The sequence below is a fragment of the Vicia villosa genome, linkage group LG3 (assembly GCF_029867415.1).
Source record: "Vicia villosa cultivar HV-30 ecotype Madison, WI linkage group LG3, Vvil1.0, whole genome shotgun sequence".
NCBI lineage: Eukaryota > Viridiplantae > Streptophyta > Magnoliopsida > Fabales > Fabaceae > Vicia > Vicia villosa.
The window spans coordinates 206,762,800-206,780,798 of NC_081182.1; the positions used below are offsets into that span (position 1 = coordinate 206,762,800).

The window sequence follows — 17,999 nt, forward strand, 5'->3', positions numbered from 1 at the left end:
TAATTTTCTTTGTTGTTTTTTTGTTTGTTTAGAAGGGTTCCTTGCCTGTCTGCCTTCTCTTTTTTTGTCAAAGAAATTTCCACTTGAACTTATTATTATTATTAGTCAGGGCCGGCCCTGGGCCAGGGCAAGCAGGCCCATTGCCCAGGGCCTCACAAAAATTAGGGCCTCAAAATTTTAGTTTTGGGCCTTTGAAAAATTAAATATTATATAATTAGTATAGTATATTTCAATAAAAATGCAAACTAGTTACCTTATTCTAGCGGTTGAACTTGTCAATTAGTTGTAACCAATTTTTGAGTATTGAGTTGTGTGTTCGATACTTGGATTATGGTTTTGTTATTTTAGCAATTGAATTATTTTAATTTTACAACAAAATTGGTCTTATACAACTTTCAAGCTTATTACATTTAAATTTATTCATTATTAAAATTGATCTTACAATATTATTTTTTAAATTTTAAAATATCACTTAAATATAATATTATTTTTTTAAAATTAATATTTTTGGATATATCATTTTAAAAAACTATATGATTTTAGTTATAATATAATATTTAATGATAAAGATTTAAATAATTAGATATCAAAATTATTCTTTTAATTTATAAAAAATTAAAAAATAATTATAATAATTTCTAATATTTTTTTCAAAAAAATGCTCATAAAATCATGCAATATTTAAGATATGTTAGAGCTTTTGTGTCTCACAAATATGTAAGAGTTAAGAATTGGAATCAGAAATTTAATCTAATCCTTAAATCAAAAGATGAAATCAAACTCGTGCGATTGAAAAATACAAGTTCTACAATGACCAAGCAAGTTAATCAAAAATTTTGCTCGTTTGCGTTTTTCTATTTATATATAATCATTAACCTTTAATTTAAAAATAGAATAAAAAAAAATCAAAATTTAAAATTAGTTGCTTTTTGTTTAGGGGTCCATTTTTATTATTCGCCCCGGGCCTCTAAAAAGTCAGGATCGGCTCTGTTATTAGTATTTTTATTTTTGTGTAGAAGAACTTATTCTTTTAATTCAACTTAAAATTGATGATTTTACAAGTGCCGTTAATATCAAAGTGGTCTGTCATCGTAGAGTTCAAAAATCTATATGGACATTTATATTGAATGAGTGTCTCTTTGTAATGTGGTTGTGGATTACTATTGACATAGGGAAAAAAAAGTAAACTACATTGTCTTTGGCATTTACAATTAGGTCATCCTACTTTTTGTTACTTAAAACACTTTGTGAAGCATGTGAGTTTGCAAAGCATCACCGTTATTTCCAGTATAACCTTATAAAACATCGAAATCTTTTTCTATTATTCTCAATGAAGTTTGGCCCCATAACCGTACAAGTACACACACACACACACACTCTCTCTCTCTCTCAAAAATAATTTATCACATTTATAGATGACCATTCTAGTGTATGTTGGTGTACTTGTTAAAAGAGAAACCATATGTTTGTCAAACTGTAAAAAGCTTTTTTCACAAAGGTGCATAATCAATTTCAAACAAATATTCAAATCGGAGTATTGCTAAATTTCTCATAACATAAATTGGAACTACGAGTTACAATAGGTATGTCATTTAAACAATCATCATAATTGTAAAACAATAGGAGTCTACTCACTCATAGTTGTCTTTGATAAATCAATTATTATCTTATGCATAATGAACATAAATAAAAAATAAAGCAAATAAGGAAAACATAAAAAATAAAATAGAACATGTATTTAAAACATAATAGAGTATTACAAGAGCACAGCAATGAATTCTTATTTTATCAAAAAAAAAATTATGATAAACTATTTCCAAATGATTCTCCATGTCCTAAATAAATACTAATCATGCTTATTTATACTGATGTTAATTAGGATCATTTATCTCCCAATAACCACTAATAATTGGATTTAATACATAATAATAACAGAGGAAAATGAAAAGTTCGTAACATACAAAACAAAGTAGAACAAATAAAACTAAAGTAAAATAAGGAATCTAAAAGCATGGGTGCAGTTACCGTGCATAGATAAAAATCTATGCACCATGCATAGATTATTATGGACCCTTGGATCAAATTCTAGACATCAATTGTTATTATTCAATACTCAATACTCACCACTCAATACTCAATACTCAATACTGGATTAAAAACATGATCCAATGACTTATGTAGGCTTATGCATGGTGCATAAGTAAATCCTTATGCATATTAGCCAAAGACTAAAAGCATTATAACTATAATGTTCATTACAGGTTTGTCGTAATCTTTCATGTTTCACATATATTTGTATTTATGATAGGTGAGAGGTATAAGGGGAATTATATTCAAAATGACCATTATGAATTGGTTGTGACTCCCACTGCTTCTTTGCATTTCCCGCTTCGTTCTTCCTTAGTTTTTTTTGGGACTTTAATTGTTTTTCATATAAAAGCAATAAAATGGTAGTAAAATGACAATAAAACTGAGTAATAGTAGTAAATTCAATGATAAAAATTGAACAATAAGAATGATAAAATCTAGATTTATCAGTTGACTTAGGTGAAACGGTATGAGCTTGGGCTACAATATTCACGAAAGTCTAAGATTATGAAAATAGTTAAACAAGACATTCATCAAAGTACGCAAAAATTCTCTCTCAGCTACTCTACTCTTCTCAATTGTACCTTAACAAAATCCTATTAAAAATTTCTTATTAAGGTTGAATATAGTTCACAAGGTCTAATATAACATCTTAACCAACTAAAGAATAAGATAAGGTGACCTTTGTTCAATATATGAGAATATTCTTTCAATTAAAGGGTTACAAATCTTAATGGACCTTTCAAAATTAACAACCTTGACTATGCTATGGTTGATGACTATCTTAAAATAATAAATATAGAAAGAATTAACATAACTCAGAAGTACTAGGAAAAATAACCAAGATGTAGGAAAAAGACAAATCTCAAACCCGAAGAAAAGACTCAAAGGGTAAAAAGAAAACATAAATCCATGAATGAGAAAGGAAGTATAAACACGAGTGGTGGAAAAAATGCATCAATGATTGCAAATGTTTTATATTAACTAATTACAATCAAACAATCATACATAAAATAGGTAGATCCAACTGTCCTGATCGTGCTATAAAAATTTACAGCCACATCAATACATCATCAAGACGAATCAATAAGCAAACACGTTACACTACAAATAACAAGAGAAAAAAAAAACAACATAATGAAATTTCAACAAAACTCTTAGATTTCCCCCTTAAACCTAAGCTACAATTCTAGGGGGACACTATTAACACGTCAGTGCAACACTATTAGCTGCAAATTTGACGCTTACTAAGAGAAAGATATTCAGGAGACAAATGATTTAATTTTAAGAAAGCTGACTTCGACGAAGGTTGAAGATATTTTGATAAATTATTACGGCGAGCAGGTAGTCACGATGTTAAGCTCACACTATATTTTGGACTTAGAAATATTTTAAGTCATTCAAACTTGGAGTTGGACTAATAGAATTTTGAAATAGGCAAATGCCAGCTTTTGTGACCGATTCAAACATGGTTATGCCAGCTTTTGTGACCGATTTAGCGATTCAAATCAAATGTTTATTAAAAGGGTTTAACCAAATTTGAGAACTGCATCAAAACTCATAATTAAAAATGGGATATGAAGGGCCAAAAGCAATTAAAATTCATGTAAGTAGGCTTAAGAAATTTTAGGGAGTGCTAATAATCCCTCCCTCTCTCTCTCTCTCTCTCTCTCTCTCTCTCTCTCTCTCTCTCTCTCTCTCTCTCTCTCTCTCTCTCTCTCTCTCTCTCTCTCTCTCTCTCTCTCTCTCTGACACACACACATTACTCCTAGTTATTTTTTATTTTTTTAAAAGTTTTTATAACTAAATATATAACACTAGAAAAGTATTTTAAAAAACTAAAACAAACTTAATAATCTTTATTTCTATTTTCTGTTTTTTGTTATCTTAATTAATTATTTTATTTGAAATTAAGAAAAAACAATACTCTTTTAGATGTTTAATATAAATTACTTTCAATTTTCTTTTTATTAATATTATACCATTGTTTTTTAATTCTTACTATTCTAATTAAAATAAAATAAATAGTTGTGTGACAAAATATAAGGCCTCTTTTGGAATATATTAATGATTGATCTAAACATCTCCATTGTGGACTCATGGTAATGAAACAAAAAAATCTGGGAAAAACATTAACTTCCACCAATATTTGGTCACGAGTACTATGCATAATAGAACCCAAAATAAAAAATAGGACAATTAATATATATGAGAAACAAACTTTTTTTAAAAGGCAGAATAAATTTATTATATATAACTAAATGCAAAGGCACTAACGGCCAAAATACACAAGTAACAAGAAAATATTGGATGAAAAAAAATACCTCACACTATTACTTCACCTCAAATCGTGCGCGACCATACATAACATCAGTAAGTAGTTAGCCGAAACAACTTATGACATAGCCTTTCTAATTCCAAGTCTATCTTACAATATGGACAATAATTTTCATACTCATGTTCCATTTCAACCATTTCATCTGATACCACATCATTAATTGTGTATCTATATCCTCCACACGTAGACTTATACATGCACACAATTGGTGATGCTTCTTCTAGCACTTCCGTTAAACCGAAATTATCAAAGTATTTGTCTATTTTTCTCCTACATGATGAGAAACATCTTTCGTTATTCAATTGTAAGAGATCATTAATTGCCTTTGGTCTCGACTTTTCGCATCCTTTTATAATAATTAATATTGAGAACAAATATATGCAAGCACGATATTCTTTTCGTACCCCAACCCTCAAGATTTCCAAAATTTGTTCTAAATTTTCTTTATTATTCTTCACACCATTCTCCAACATTAACATTGAATCTTTCAATAAAATTTCTTGATTTTTGGCATTTCGCATTCTTTCTTCAAATCTAATTTGTGCTTCAATATTTGTAGGACTATTAAACCAAGCGTACGAGTTAATACCATCTACGTTGACAATACTGTAAACTTCTTGATCTTCTCCTACTTGATGAAGAGCCTTGCATGTTTCCTTAAGATTAAACAATGCATTTATAGATTCTGAAGCAACTTTACATGTAATGTAAAGTTGGATGTCCATTGGAAGATCTTGAAGATTTCGTTGAAAATCCATTAAAATAATACTCCTTTCTGTTGTTATTGTTGTTGAGAAATCAAGTTGAATCGCTTTAATTTTTCTAAACAAAAAACATGTCAAAATCAAGAAATATAGGAAATAAGCATGAAAATATTGCTTGATACATTAAAACAATTAGAGAGAACAAAATATTTGTGCAAATTCAACCAGAAAAATTACATAGAAAATTACCTGGTATAATATAAAAGCTTTAGATAATTAGAGAGCTTTAAACGGGGTTTTATATAAAATATTTAGAGTGGAGAAATTATTTTTATTTAAAAATGTTTTTATTCTCTTTTTACTCATTTTAAAGGATTTTTATACCTTTAAAACATTGTACTATAAAAAACATTACCTTTATAACATTTTATTCTTTTTCATTATAATTTTTAAATGGCTTTTCTATTTTGACTCATATTGAAATACTAGTTTTATACCTTATTGAAGGATTTTTATACATTTAAAACATTGTACTATAAAAAAACATTTACCTTTAAAACATTTTATTCTTTTTCAATATAATTATTTAAATGACTTTTCTATTTTGACTCATATTTAAATAGTTTTATACCTTATTGAAGGATTTTATACCTTTGAAACATTGTACTATAAAAAAAAACATTTACCTTAACATTGTATTCTTTTTCATTATAATTTTTTCTATTTTGACTCATATATACATAGTTTTATACCTTATTGAAGGATTTTATACCTTTAAAACATTGTACTATAAAAAAACATTTACCTTTAGAACATTGTATTCTTTTTCATTATAATTATTTAAATGACTTTTCTATTTTGACTCATATATACATAGTTTTATACCTTATTGAAGGATTTTATACCTTTAAAATATTGTACTATAAAAAAACATTTACCTTTAGAACATTTTATTCTTTTTTTATTATAATTATTTAAATGACTTTTCTATTTTGACTCATATATACATAGTTTTATACCTTATTGAAGGATTTTATACCTTTAAAACATTGTACTATAAAAAAACATTTACCTTTAAAATATTTTATTCTTTTTTTATTATAATTATTTAAATGACTTTTCTATTTTGACTCATATTTAAATAGTTTTATACCTCATTGGTAAGAAAAATAGTTCTATACCTTTAGAACATTGTATTTTAAAAAGTAAAACATTATCTAATTTAACAACTATGCAAATTTACCATTTTTAAAATTCTTTTTCTTTAAAATTATTTAAATGAGTTTTCTTTTTTTACTCATTTTAAATGATTTATATACCTTTAGACCAGTGTATCGTAAAAACATACTGTATTTTACAGTTATCCCTCAGCTACGATGAAGACGGTGTCGCTAGAGAAGTAAAAAACACACTCATTTCGTGAACATAACGCATAAAAACCCAAACCCCACACACATCGTAACCGAATCCATTCATCTCTATCGTTAGGGTTTTCTTCTTTCTTCCATGGCCGAGGTAATCAACTTACCTCCCGAATCTCACGACCGATCTCCTCCCACCACCACCACTGATCCTCCTCCTCAACCTCCTAATCCTCCTCATCAACCTCCACTCGACGACGATCTCCCACCTCCCTCTCTCCCTCGTCGGAGAGACTTCCGCGACGACAGGGATTTCGATCGCCGTCCTTTCCGCGGCGGCCGAGGCGGTGGACGAGGTGGTTTCTACAATCGTGACAAACGCCGTCGCAGCCCTAGCCCTAATTACCGTGACCGCCGCTATTCTCCTCCGCAGCAGCAGTCTCGACGTTCGCCTCCGCCGTTTAAGAGATCCAGAAGAGGGAGCCCGCATAGACCTAACGACAGGTAATTTAAGTACGCATTAATCGTTTAATAATTGTGTTTTATTTTTTGAGTAATTGAAAGCATTTAATCTAGGGTTAGCTCGTTTCAATTTGGAATTTTCCGGCATGAAATGTTAGATTGCATAGTAATTTTGAAATCAAATCTTGTAAGCCTAGAAGTATTTATGGAGAAATTAAACCAGGGAGCTTGTTAAATATGAAAATCAATAGTGAACTGTGATGCGAATCTCGTTTGTTTTGTTTTGTAAGATTCTTTGTATTTTTTTTCATTGCGAGATTTATCTAATGTAGCTCATAGTTCTTTGTATGTTTTTCGTTTTCATTTTGGGTGCCATCTTGTGCTTCTGTAGTAATTACCTCTCTCAGAATTACTGCTCTGATGGTTTGACAGTTTTTGATTGTTTTAATCTCGAAAGGAATTTTTAAAGCGGGGGGGTTTAATGAAAAACAGAGAACATATTCTTGTAGTGCTTAAAATTTTATCGACATTCATTAGGGTTACAACTTCAATATTTAAACCATAATGTTCTATCATATGTCATATCTCTATCGAGCACATTAATCTTTAGATGTTAATAGTTTATGTTCTTTAAAGTCTTCATTGTGGAACATTAATCTTTAGATCTTAATAGTTTATGTTCTTTAAAGTCTTCATTGTGGAATAGTATATGCTTTACCAAGTAGCATTTAGTTGGAGTGGGAATCTAACTTTCAAGGAAATTTCTTTGACACAACACTTGATTTGGGATATGATTGGGGTTTTGGCATCTATTTATTTGGCACTCAAGGATTTGCTGAAGGGGTTTTGCTATTCATGTCAAGGGATTTAGAAGCTTTGTTCCATCGATTATTTATTTTTCTCTGTTGTTTTCTGTTTGTTTAGAAGAGTTCCTTGCCTGCCTGCCTTCCCTTTTTTTGTCAAAGAAATTTCCACTTGAACTTATTATTATTATTTATTTATTTTTTTGTGTTGAAGAACTTATTCTTTTAATTCTAGTTGAAAATGATGATTTTTCAAGTGTCGTTAATATCAAAGTGGTTCGTCATCGTAGAGTTCTAAAATCTCCATGGACATTTATTTTGAATGAGTGTGTGTTTGTAATGTGGTTGTGGATTGCTATTAACATAGGAAAAAAAAAGTAAACTACTATTGTCTTCGGCATTATATGATCGACAATCTGTCATTTTACATACTAGAATCCAGGAGGAAGAACATTACACTGTTCCTTGTGTTTTCTGTATATTTTTTCTGCTTTCCCTTGATGATAGTTATCCTATATTTGTTCCCCTTTACAGATTTGCGATCTATTTCACTTTTTTTAGATTATATATAAATCTCATTAAGATAACCTTGCTTTTCCAATTATGCTTGTGAAGAAATAATGTAGTGCCTTTGAAGGATATTGGATTTATTAGGTTTGTGGTTTTTGTCAAGCTTCCAAGCCAATTTTGTTTATATTCTACAGTTGTTTTCAACTTTGTAACTTACTTGATGATTAATGGTCATACTTATATGTTCAGAGTCATCAGGAATGTAATACTTTTTTATTTATTATCATGTAATTGGCTTCATTGGAAGGATTTTATTCTTGTAAAATGATTTAATTTGTATGAAAATGTTTTAGTGTTTTACACATGTCAATCAATCATAATTGTCAGATCAGTAAGGCGTTAGCTTTATTCCTAATAACTTATAAGTATTCATTTGATTGGTGATTTGTTTTCAATGTAAAACTTTTTACACTGACAATTTATACCAATTGAACTCGTGTAAAAATATAGTTAGATTATAGAGCATGCAATTCTTTTCTGTATTATTTGTTTATTTTTATCCATGTTACCCTTCCATCTATGTTACTCTATGCATTAGACACTATGCTAACATTTTCCTCTCTTTAATTGCTTTGCTATGTGAGCAACAGATTTGGCTATGATCACTTTGGTGGCTATGAAAGGGGAGTGGGCGGAAGGGGTGGTTATGCAGATGATAGACCTGTTGGCAGGTTTCCACATCGATCTGCAGGGGGGTATCAAAACGGAATTTCTGGTACGTTAATAATTGAAGCATGCAAATAACTATCAAATCTTGTTTTTCTTAAAACATATAAATGAAATTTAAGTTTAGCTTTAATTCTTGTCTTTTTCTTTTGATTGAGCCTATTAAACTCAACTAATCCCATTATTGAGTATTGATGTGTATGTATTTATAATAGTTCAGTTTCTTTTATTGCATTTTGTAAGGTTGAGTTAGGTTCTGTCTAAATCGTGAGAGAGGTTGTTCTTTCAGTATTAGTAGCAAGTGAATTAACATGATTAGTCTGCATGTCCCAAACATACAGTCTAAAAGATGTTTTCTTTATCATATATATGAATATCACAGTCCTATAATTTAGTACGTGTTTATCATTGTCTTTAGTCTATTAAGATTTTTGGGGCCCGCCGCATGAAGTTGCAGTTTGAGATTGATAACTATGCTCTGAAGTCATTTGAATTTTTACGCATCATGTTTTATAAATTGTTCATGTATTAAAAAGTTACTTCTTCAGATGCTGCAGCGAAAATGTTTAGAATCCATTAGTATATCTTTATAAATTATGAATTACTCAATCTGCTTTGTTTTCTTTTTCCTTTATTGAATTTATTGCCTTACTTTTTTCTTCTTATGGAAGTTAAATTGTTACCAATCTTGTCATTCAAAATTGAGCATTGAATTTAGTTTTCACACTGTAATTTTGTGGTATCAATGACATGCATGCTGCTTTTCAGCTGTTATAAAGATTGTGCTTGGTTGCTTTTTATTGGTTTGACTTGGTTTTCTTTCGGTCACGTCCCCTGCATGCATTTTTAAACCAATGCAGTTTTTTTCTTCTCTCCCCAACTCTTGATGGAGGGTGTGTGCGTGTGTGTGCCCCCCTGGCTAGTGTTTGGTGTTTATATTCAAGTTAGCTGTTATCTCTTTCTAAGTCTCATTTTTCGATTAATTGGGAATGGTTTGTGACAAAGTAACCCTCATTACGAGCTATCAAACATGCCTATCTTTTCTTTCAGGGTGAAGTGAATTTTTTGTTGAAATGTTCTTTATGTTATGGGTATGTCTTTTGCAGATCTAGATGCCGCTCGCGGTTATGCAGATGGGCCAAGTGGAGGTGCTCGAAGGTCAGTTTACTAATTTAAATTATGAATAACTTGTATTACCCGCATCTATCATGTATTTCTTGGGAAACAAACAACAATTCTCTTCAATGGGAAGGTTGTTGACAAAGTAAATATGACAAACATTCCAATGGATTAAGAGTGCCAGATCTGAAACACGGGATCTAGAGTTTTATGCTGTTAAGGAATTTTTAAATTATCTTGGATGCAAATGTTCCAATATCTTTAATGGGTGGCTTCATTTTAAGATTCACCTTGTTATAGTGATTATCAGTACCCAGACTCTATTAAGTGCTACTTGTATTTTCTCGAGCCACTTGGAAATGAGATTATGGGTGTGTTCTTGGAGGAGCTTAGCGTGTGTGTGTGTGTGTGATGTCAACATCCCAATTCTCCCTTAGACAAAAATGTGTATTTGTAATTCAGATCCAAACAAAACAAATGCAGTGTGAGTGTGAGGAGGAACAAGGTGCTGGAAAATATCAGAGGACAGTTGTTGTCTAAGAACACCAAGTCTGTTATAGTGATTATACAAGGTCAGTACCAGACTCTATTAAGTGCTACTATTTCTTGAGCTACTTGGAGATGAGATTATGGGTGTTCTTGGAGGAGCTTAACAGGTGCTTGTGATGTCAACACTCCAATTCTCCTTTGGTCATAAATGGGTATTTGTAATTCAGATCCAAACAAATGCGGTGTGAGTGTGAGGACAAAGTGCTGGAAAATATCAGTGGACAGTTGTTGTCTAAGAACACTAAGGGTCTGTTTGAGAGAAGTGGTAAAGAAGACAAAGATTCCCCCTTTTTGTCAATTTGCCACTTTTTTCAAACAGTCCCAAAGTCTTCTCTGGTAGCTGGGGCTTTATCACTTTATCTGCGTGACATGACAATATTTGGATATAAGTAATGCCAGAGGAGATACTTGTGAAAATAATTTTTTTATTGAAAATAACCTAATTCAATATTTTTTTGCTATATTCATACACACGACCTTCTCCGGATTTACCTTGTGAGGGCAGTCCTTGTGAATAACATTGAAATGTTAAATGAAGCCAGCCATAAGAAAACATAATGCATTCATGAACAAATATTATGTACACGAGAAAGGTTTTAAAATTGGCTAGTATATCTTCATTGATTATATATTCTCCTAGTGTTCTTTTCTTCATATTTATTATCTTCTCCTAGTGTTCTTTTCTTCATATTTGTCATCGAACCTCCATTTCATAAATTTTTTAGGTTATTCTAGTAAGTTCACCTTTAGAATACCTTAACACACTGATGCAACAACATTGTATCTGGTTCTCCTTCTACCCTGAGCGTTGACAACAACAAGAAGCTACAAATTTTGTTCTAGTCCTCAGCAGCTTGTTAACGTTCTTGATGGGAATAGGTCTTACTGGCCTAGAAAGGCCTATGTTTTGGCCTGACTTGACATATTTAATACGAAGGTCCTAGCTTTTTTAAAAGCCTATTTAATTAAATGGGTCAGACTTAGACTATTAAAAAAAGTCTATGAAGCCTTATGGACAGGTCTATACAGGCACATCTATTACTCCCTCCGGTTTTTATTATAAGTTGTTTTGTGGAAAAATTATGTATCAAATTAGAAATCATTTTACAATACCATTAAGTTATTAATATTATTTTTCTTATTATTTTCTTAGATGTTTATTATACTCTCTTCTTTCCCTTATGTAAATTTATCTTTCCCATACCATTAATGAAAGACAATTTTGTAAAATATTCATAATTTATATTTTCCATACAATAATGATTGCATTTCTTGATTGCATTTCTTAATACGTGTGATAAGTCCAAAACAACTTATAATAGAAAATAAAGGGAGTATAAAATAGGCTAAATAGTAACCCTCCGTTTCTTATTATAAGTCGTTTTGCACTTTTCATACTTATTAAGGAATGTAATAATTATTATATAAAAAGAAAAATTATGAAGGATTTTACAAAATTGTTATTCATTAATGGTGTGAGGAAGATAAATTTACATAATTAAAAGAAGAGAGGATATAATAGGAAAAATAACATTAATGATTTATTAGTTTTTGCAAAATGATTTATATTGTGGTACACATTTTCTCCACAGCGGCTTATAATAAAAAAAACGGAAGGAGTATATAAGAGGCCGTGTTGTCTATTTAAAAAAATAGGTAAATTGAATTATTTGGATTGTTTGAAAGGCTTTGATGCATTTCTGCCAGAGAAATGTTCTGATGCATTTCTTCATTAAGGAAGTTGAATTGTTTGAAAGGCTTTGACTTTGTCATACATACCCAAGATATGTAAGGTTTAAAAGAAGATGCCAAAGCTGGTGATGTGAGTCATGCAGTCACACATGTGAATGGGTTATCAGCGTGTTTACACATGCTGAATAAAAAGAAACGGGTTATCAATGTGTTTAAGATATGTAAGGTTTAAAAGAAGATGCCAAAGCTGGTGATGTGAGTCATGCAGTCACACATGTGAATGGGTTATCAGCGTGTTTACACATGCTGAATAAAAAGAAACGGGTTATCAATGTGTTTACCGCTTTTGTCTTTTATAGTAGTAAATGAGAAAATTGCATTTACTATTTTCAATAAATCCTTTTTATTCCTTTGAAGGGTAGTTATGGAAGTTTCTCTTAAATGTTTATTATGTTATGTTATTGTTGATTTGTGGGACGTTGTTTGCTTTTATTTTACTCTATTGAACTTGACAATGTGATGTTTTGGGGTACGTTTATTCATTTGAAGAGCTTGTGAATTATTTCAGAGAGGGATTAATGTCCTATAAGCAATTCATTCAGGAGCTTGAGGATGATATACTGCCATCTGAAGCGGAGCGTAGGTAAGTTTAAAAAAATAACATCATTTTGCATTTTTCTAAGCTCCTACTCCTAGTACTAAAGAATTTCTAGTTTGTTTATTGATTATTGATGAATCATGTGTATAATCCATTATTTCTAGATACCAAGAGTACAAATCAGAGTATATTACTACCCAAAAACGAGCTTATTTCAATGCTCACAAAGATGAGGAATGGTATGCGTTTTTTCCCACTGCTTAAACTTTCAATTTACTCTTGAAATATTCTTTTTTGGAAAGTATAAATTAGCATCTTGTTTCACGTTGAAGCAATCTCGTGTTCATTCCTTTATTTGATTTAAACTTTGATGTAGGTTGAAAGATAAATATCATCCTACAAATTTACTTCCAGTTATTGAAAGGTGAGTTTATTCAGAATTTGCAGTTTATTGAAGATCTGAACACAACTTGCCCTTTATGTTGATGGATGATTAGATAGTCAGGCAGACTAATATTTTAATTTAAGATATCTAATCATATTGATTCTGGCACTTAATCTTTTAGGAGGAATGAAAATGCTCGGCGTCTGGCAAAGGATTTTTTGCTTGATTTGCAAAGTGGAACACTGGACATGTATGTTTTTGTCTTCTCTCTGTGTGTGTTTCATACTGCTCTTCCTCACGCATATTAAAATTCATTGAATGATGATAGTACTTGAACTGCTGTTTTATGCAGAAATCCAGGTTTAAACTCTGTATCCACTAGATCAGAGCAAGCCAGTGAGCCAAATTCAGAGGAGGAAACAGAAGCCGGTGGCAAACGAAGAAGACATGGTAGGGGATCTAATAAGGATAATGATTTCTCTGCTGCTCCAAAAGCTCACCCTGTCAGTTCTGAACCTAGAAGGATACAAGCTGAGATTCAACAGGTTCAGGCTGTTGTTCGGAAGCTTGACAAGGAAAAAGGGATCGAAGATAATATTTTATGCACCAATGATCATAGCAAAAATGGTGATAAGGCTCACAGTGGATCTGTGGGTCCTGTAATAATCATCCGTGGCCTAACTTCTATTAAGGGCTTAGAAGGCGTTGAGCTGCTGGACACACTGCTAACATATCTTTGGCGGATTCATGGTGTAGATTATTATGGAATGCTTGAGATTAACGATGCCAAGGGTTTTAGGCATGTGAGACCAGAAGGAGCAAGGCATGAAGAAACTGGTAAATCGGGGTCAGAATGGGAGAAAAAGCTTGATTCATTTTGGCAGAGAAGGTTGGAAGGCCAGGATCCCTTGGAAGTAAGGACTGCAAAGGAGAAGATAGATGCTGCAGCAGCTGACATGTTGGATCCATATGTTAGAAAGATTAGGGATGAAAAGTATGGATGGAAATATGGCTGTGGAGCTAAGGGTTGCACAAAGCTTTTTCATGCAGTTGAGTTTGTGTACAAACATCTCAAGCTAAAACATCCTGAGCTTGTGTTGGAGCTAACATCAAAATTGCGTGAAGATCTTTATTTTCAAAATTACATGAAGTAAGTATTAATCAAGCCTTTTTTTTAGTGATTAGTCTTGCAAATGGTAGTGGAAATATCACACTGATTGACCTTACCCTTATTGTAGTGATCCTGATGCTCCTGGTGGAACCCCTGTCATGCAGCAATCTCAGGTATAATGGAAATTCTATTTACCATACAATATTTATCTTGAAAAATATCACAAATGGTCTGCACATCTTTATGGTTTAAGCTTAGCAAAATATTTCTGGATATGTCTTTATGGTTTGACTCTCAATTACTCAATTGTCCACTTTCTTCCTTCCCTCTATATAGAAGGACAAGCCTTTAAAGCGCAGATTACTGGATGGTCGATTGAAAGATGATCGTGGGAATCAGCGAGACCAGGATAGGAATGACCGAACAAATGGAGACAGTTCTCCATCCCGTGAAAGGCGGTTGGGTGGCCGTGATGAAACCATGTTTGATGCATATGGAGGGCCTGCTGTACCTCAATTCTCCTCAGATATGCACCCTCCTCCTTCAGTTTTGATGCCTGTACCTGGTGCCGGGTTGGTTGCTCTTTCACTTGAATGTATCGAATTAATAGTTTTATTGAGTATTTTTGGTACTTATATAATTTACATCTATTCAGGCCTCTGGGACCCTTTGTTCCTGCTCCACCAGAAGTTGCGATGCAGATGTTTAGGGATCAAGGACCATCTTCATTTGATACCTCAGGGATGACTATGCGTTCTGGTCCTCAAATAGGGGGGCAGACTTCTATGATTGCGGTTCCTCCAGCCTTTAGACCTGATCCTCGACGGATGCGGAGGTAATTATTCTAACCATTAGACATGATGCCTTTTTTCCCGATCCATGAATTTGATAGACTTTTTGAGTGCTCTCCGGTAGAATTGCTCTTGCTTTTAAAATTATTCTAACTTGGGAGATGAAACTCCTATCTTTTGCCTAATATTTTTACACATTTATTTTGAGCTTTTATGAGTTTATTCAGCCATAAATGGCTTAGTATTCTGCTTACTTTAAAACCAACATCAAATTTATACCAATTCATAAAAAATCACCACCACGGAATCAAATGCTCATTTATGTGGCTGCGCATTAGGAGTGAAACTCTTTTGGGTTATTAAAATACCGTGTGGTGGGAGTATTTCTACCGTGGATGCTTGCATGTCTTCAGTACTCAAGTTATTCATTCATTATTGAACTGAGTTGTTTATGGGAATGTTTAACTCATTTCCTAATGGTGATGCAGTTATCAAGATTTGGATGCACCTGAAGAAGAAGTTACTGTTATTGATTATCGGAGTTTGTAAGTTTCACTAGGATGTCGCATTGAGATTGAATTGACAGCATATTGTTTCTTTCAATGATACTCTGGTCAGAGCAGCAGTTTAGTCGTGTAATATTGGGGTTAGATATCGTTTCTGTTGTGCCATAGATGTTGTAACATTTATAGATTTCTGGAACAAAATGCTACCTGGCTGGTCTTCTTATATTTTTAAGACGATTACATTAAAACCGAGATATTTATAGAGAGATCAATCAAGACCATCTCCCTCCCCCAACTGAAAAAGATTTTGGTGGATAATAAAAATTTGTTTAAGACAATATGTTGGCTTCGTATCACGTGTGGTTGGTTCTATTGATTTTGAAAGTATTTTAATGTTTGTGAGCAATAATGATTTGAGATATATGATCTATTTTAAAAGTAACATAAATTTTTAACTTATTTGAGTTAGGGTTCTCTAATTATTTGCTAACTATACTTTGTAATATTTTTGTTATAACCATATCTTTGATCTATACCTTTACACTTCTACCATCTTTTTTCTTTGCAACAAACGTTGCACAGCAGATGGCTGTTAATCCCGCCCTGCCACAATGTTTCCTTCATATCAAAGCATTTCCTTTTTAGGTTAGGGTTCTCTAATTGTTGCAAGAGTTTGATTTGAAATCTCTAAGTTCACATGATGCTATTCTTTTCTTTTTTTTAGGTTTATGTGTAGATAAATAAATATTTTATACAAATATTGTATTAGTTACTTTTTTTTTTTTTATATAAATTGAGTAGCTTCATTGCACATAATATTGAGTTGGAGAAAACTATAATAAGTTGCAAAATTCATTTTTAAGTGGTACCAATGATGCATTATTATGACTAATTTGAATTTCAATGTAGAACCTCGTTTGAAAGAGATGTTTGATATATCACCCAAGTGTTTTGAAGATTAATGTTGGTATTTTGAAATATTTATTTATTTATTTTTTTTAAAATTTAATAATACTAACTATAAATAGTTCCACGAGAAAATTAAGTAGTTTTTTTTAAAACTATTTTTATTCATTGAATGAAAACAAAAAAATTAATAGTAGTTTTTTTTAAAACTATTTTTATTCATTGAATGAAAACAAAAAAAATTAATTTCGCCAAGCTGCAATTACAATTTGTGAATTTACTCGCGTTTTAAAAGAATTCTTAGCGACAAGGACCAATCATCCGCTCCAACATCAAGGGTGTCATACCCTCACAAACCGAAGGATCCCCCACAAGATATGAGAATCTTCAGAGTTGTGGCCGTTTCTAGTGATTATGGAAATGCTCTAGTTTATCCACCTAAAAAATCAGTGTTTGTGATTATGGAAATGCTCTAGTTTATCCACCTAAAAAATCAGTGTTTATGACTGTGTTATTTATTATACAAAAGATTCATAGCGGAAACATGATATCACATATCAGGTCACTAAAAAATATATTGACATTTAGATTTATGGTTTACAATGAAGTTCATTTTAAATTCACATATGTCCTCTTCCCTAATCACATCGCCGTCCTGGGCAGTCGTCCTTTGTTGGAGAAGAATCTATAGGATTTAAGGGGGACACCTGTTCCTCGTCCACCAGTTAACTATCAACGATAACTTTAAGAAAGTCCAAATTACTTAGGTCAGGCGGGGATAAAGAAGAAAATATGCTCTCTCGTCCACTCAAAATATATACTAGAGATCGATGATAATTCATCCCAGAGATTTTACACCCCATTTTCCAACTCATTTGTGGAACAAAGGGCGTCTTTCAGAGATGTCTTAAAAGACTTCTTCTTAGTGGCGATCTTTGTGGCCTTTGCTTCCCTGTAACGAGTCTGTTCTCCCAAGTATCCTCGTCCTTCTGCAAGATCTTCAATAACCCATGTCTTTCAGTGTAGTCATCCTTATCTTTCTTGAGCTTCGCCCTTAACTCCTTTTCAACCTAGTCTCTCCTCCTCCGGTCGATATCCTCTAACATTAAAGCCCCCGGTAAAACGTTATCCTTCATGCCGATAAGCTCATGAGGCGTCTTAAATTGGAGAGCCTTGTAATCGTCACAAAACTTCTCAAAAAATGGGATATGGGAACCTATGAATAGAATAGTATCAACACCATCATCACTCTACAAAGTAGGGGCGGCGGAGCTTCGCCATCATACGACCTCTGAGTGCTCGCCTTTCATAAAGTAGGCGAGGGGGTACTGTTTCCAACAACATGTGAAG

General features: G+C 32.2%; 1 protein-coding gene across 1 annotated transcript; it reads left to right on the forward strand.

Annotated features, from left to right (window-relative positions):
* The first annotated feature begins 6,493 nt into the window (after positions 1-6,493).
* Positions 6,494-16,081, forward strand: LOC131593399 (serrate RNA effector molecule-like). Its single transcript, XM_058865885.1, has 12 exons — positions 6,494-6,995; positions 8,917-9,041; positions 10,099-10,150; positions 12,921-12,995; positions 13,115-13,189; positions 13,327-13,374; positions 13,517-13,585; positions 13,688-14,485; positions 14,574-14,619; positions 14,783-15,018; positions 15,102-15,281; positions 15,726-16,081. The coding sequence occupies exons 1-12, from the start codon at positions 6,637-6,639 to the stop codon at positions 15,784-15,786; spliced, it is 2,124 nt and encodes a 707-aa protein (XP_058721868.1). The 5' UTR covers positions 6,494-6,636; the 3' UTR covers positions 15,787-16,081.
* Positions 16,082-17,999: the final 1,918 nt, after the last annotated feature.

Coding starts and splice junctions, on each gene's coding strand:
- LOC131593399 (XM_058865885.1), top strand. CDS start 6,637: ATGGCCGAGGTAATCAACTTACCTCCCGAATCTCACGACCGATCTCCT. Junction 12,996..13,114: donor CCATCTGAAGCGGAGCGTAG/GTAAGTTTAAAA, acceptor CATTATTTCTAG/ATACCAAGAGTACAAATCAG. Junction 13,190..13,326: donor GCTCACAAAGATGAGGAATG/GTATGCGTTTTT, acceptor ACTTTGATGTAG/GTTGAAAGATAAATATCATC.